This window comes from Arachis ipaensis, chromosome B05, assembly GCF_000816755.2.
Source record: "Arachis ipaensis cultivar K30076 chromosome B05, Araip1.1, whole genome shotgun sequence".
In the NCBI taxonomy this organism is placed as follows: Eukaryota; Viridiplantae; Streptophyta; class Magnoliopsida; order Fabales; family Fabaceae; genus Arachis; species Arachis ipaensis.
The window spans coordinates 135,336,936-135,340,099 of record NC_029789.2 but is presented as its reverse complement, the minus strand read 5'-3'; the positions used below and the strand labels follow the sequence as shown (position 1 = coordinate 135,340,099).

Sequence of the window (3,164 nt, the reverse complement as noted above, 5' to 3'; positions counted from 1 at the left end):
ATTCTATCATCAATTTACAATTGTTACAATACAAAAATTTTATCACGTACCAAATATATTATCATCAAAATAAACCCTAAACGAACCAAAATTAAATTCTAAATGCTAAGCCATTTTATTCTTATGCACTATTATAATTTTTTTATAACGTAAATTATGTATCTCACTACAAAAATTAACCATATAACTAATGATTAATTTACCTACTACAAAATTAACCATATAACTAATAATAAAATCACAACTAATGAATGATTATAGTCTAAAATATTATTAACAATAAGATTATTAATAGTATTAGAATAAAAATAATATGTGCAAAACACTAAACTAATATTTTCAAGAACACAAAAATACATCTTTTATGACAAAAAAAAAAGTGTCCACTTTTCATAAAAAAAAATCAATCAATACCTACATCTACACAGAAAAAATTAATTAAGACCCAAACAAAAAAAAATTCAAATAACTCCCAACTCATCCTCATGCTCTCTTTCCCAACTCTCTCTCTTTTTCAAACCCTTCTCCATCGCTGGCGCTCGACTTTCCGCAAAATCAACACCTTCTATCAACCCTATTACGCGCTTATATCTCCGCCACGGATTCTTCTCATCCCTCCCATGGACCATGCCAGCTCCGAAACGGAATAGTCTAGAAGCTCCTTACAGTCTTCTATGTCTAGTTGCTCGCGGTTGCTCACGGAGAACGTGGTGAACTTTGCTCACCGAGTGCAGCGCTCAACACGGAAGCGGGGCTTAGGGGCCGATCTTGACGAGCTCGTTTTGGATGTTGGCGAGGCCTGAGTTTTGGTTTTCGATGTTCATGCAGGCTTGTGCAATCATGGAGTTCAGGTCTTGGGTTTCGATGCTGATGAAAGTGAAGCCTCAAATGATGAGGTTAAAAGCATGAAGATGGAAAAGAGATTAAGCAAAGCCATTATTATTTGCTAGAGTAGTGAAAAAGTAGTAGGATATGTGTTCGTATTTGTGTTGTTCAGAACCAACTTTTATTTATACAAGAGTTTTTGCTTTCGGAGTTCAAGTGCTTTTCTTGAGAGTAATATTATTCACATTCACTTTGTGCTTTTTTTTTTTTCTCTGGACAAAAGTGCCAAGTAATTCCAAAGCTTGTTTTTGATGGAGGCATGGCATGGTATTTCCCATCCCCATAGATGTTTTGTGATTGTTTGGAGCTTCTCACTGTTTGATGAAGGGGGTTTGGAAAAGAGGGAGAGTTGGGATTTGGGAAGGAAAGCGCGGGGATGAAGCGATAGTGCCAAGTAACGGAAGAGCAGCAGTGGCGGCAGAGGAGGAGGAAGCTGCCGTCATGAAAGAGGAATAGGTGGTTGAAATTAGAAATGGAATTGAAGAGGGATAGGGTTTTGGAGGGTTGGGGTGCCACGTAGGTTCGGATAATAACGAAGTAAGCACTTAACCAAAACAGGGTATTTTTGTCACACGGAGGGCAACTCTCGTGGGTACAAGATCAGTTTCGATCTATCATGGGTACATATGTCAGCGTTATCATCTTTCATGGGTACAAATGGTCATTTATTCAATATTTGTTACATTTAACCAATAGTTGTAGCTAATAAAAAGAATACATATGCTAAACAAGTGCCTTTCAAAGCTCAAAAGTATATCCTAAATGTAAAATGTCCACAAGTTACAAGAAGCTTATTAGTTGTGCTATGTTATACATATATAAAATATATCAGGGAAGGATTATCAAAATACCTGGAAACACAACACGCTTGCATTGTAGGTATTGATCTCTTCAAATATGAGCCTTTTCCGCCTCTCCCACTCCAAGAAACTACGTGGAGTATTCGCATATAAATCCAGATGCTTTGACGCATTTTCAACACCGAGTATGTTGTATGAAACTATAGTAACCTTATCTACAAAGCAAATGAAAGAATTCTCAGATAAACACAATCCACTCTAAATCACAAACATTTTTAACAAAATGCAGAACAGAACATTAGTCGTTTCATCATTAATGTCAACAATAAAGCAAATACAATCATTCTCTAGATTCATAACAAGTTCAGTAAATTGCACAGACCAAAATATAGATCAAATTAAATTCTTCATTATTTCTTTTCCTTTCACTTGAGGTCACAATATCAATGCATTAATCTAACACTAAAAGTTGTCAAACTTCTGCTACAATGGATAATAATCCTAACAAAACTCACTTTCTATATATACTAACATATTTGCAACCAACTATTGGTGAAAATTAAAGGCATAATTTCATGGGAGAAATAAAATTCAGAGAAATTGTTTTCCCTCAACTATATTGATCCGTAACAATTCTGACCATTGAAGTTGGAACAATCTGCAGAAGAAAAAATCCATCTTCGGGAACACGCTCCGCGGCTGCTGCTGCCGCCGGATTTTCCAACTCTTCTCTTCTTTCTACGATTTTGGGACGAAGAACTAAAGGCTTGAAACCGGTTCAACCGGTGAGATTTGTGGGTTCCGGTCGAAGTATCCGACTTCGGCGCCAACCGGCGCCGTTTAAAGTGAGCATCTGATGGTCCCGAACGATGAGGTCTTCTCCGCTTTAACCGGTAATCGGTGTTTGGATTTTCCGGTGGAGGAAGTCTGTCGTTGCGTCTGGCCATGTCGTCGGAGAAGTTGATGGCGGTGGAGCGTGCGGCGAATTAGGGTTCAGGGACGAGTCTTCGCTCCGGTGGTTGCTTTGGAGAAATTAGTCAAATTACAGAGACATTTATATCTTTGAATATTACAAATGGCCCCCCTCAAATATTAAATATTGCGTTTATCTTCTTCGTATTATTTAACTAAAATAATTTTTTTACATACACATGTAAACTCAAAATTAAATTAAATTAAATTCAAGAAAGTACACATCTACAAATGAGAGATGTTTTAAATTTCGTATTCAAACTCAAAATTTTTAATTGAATTGAAATTAAAATCTTCATAACTTTATGTTTTTATTTATTCTTTTTTAGTGGTTAAAGAGTCTATAAAAATTATCCATATAGATTTATATACAAAAACAGTGCAAATAAATAAAGAGTCTATAAAAATTATTCATAAAATTTTTTTTTTTTTATGCTTGAAAATTATTAACAGTGCAAGTCTAATGGTAAATGAGAAAGTTAGATCAAAAGAAAAAGGGATGAATGA

At 35.5% G+C, this 3,164-nt stretch overlaps 1 protein-coding gene across 1 annotated transcript; it reads right to left on the bottom strand.

Moving 5' to 3' along the window:
• On the bottom strand, nucleotides 1,077-2,761 carry LOC107642107 (carbon catabolite repressor protein 4 homolog 5). Its single transcript, XM_016345425.2, has 2 exons — nucleotides 2,326-2,761; nucleotides 1,077-1,900 (listed from the first exon to the last, which is right to left on the bottom strand). The coding sequence occupies exons 1-2, from the start codon at nucleotides 2,630-2,632 to the stop codon at nucleotides 1,728-1,730; spliced, it is 480 nt and encodes a 159-aa protein (XP_016200911.1). The 5' UTR covers nucleotides 2,633-2,761; the 3' UTR covers nucleotides 1,077-1,727.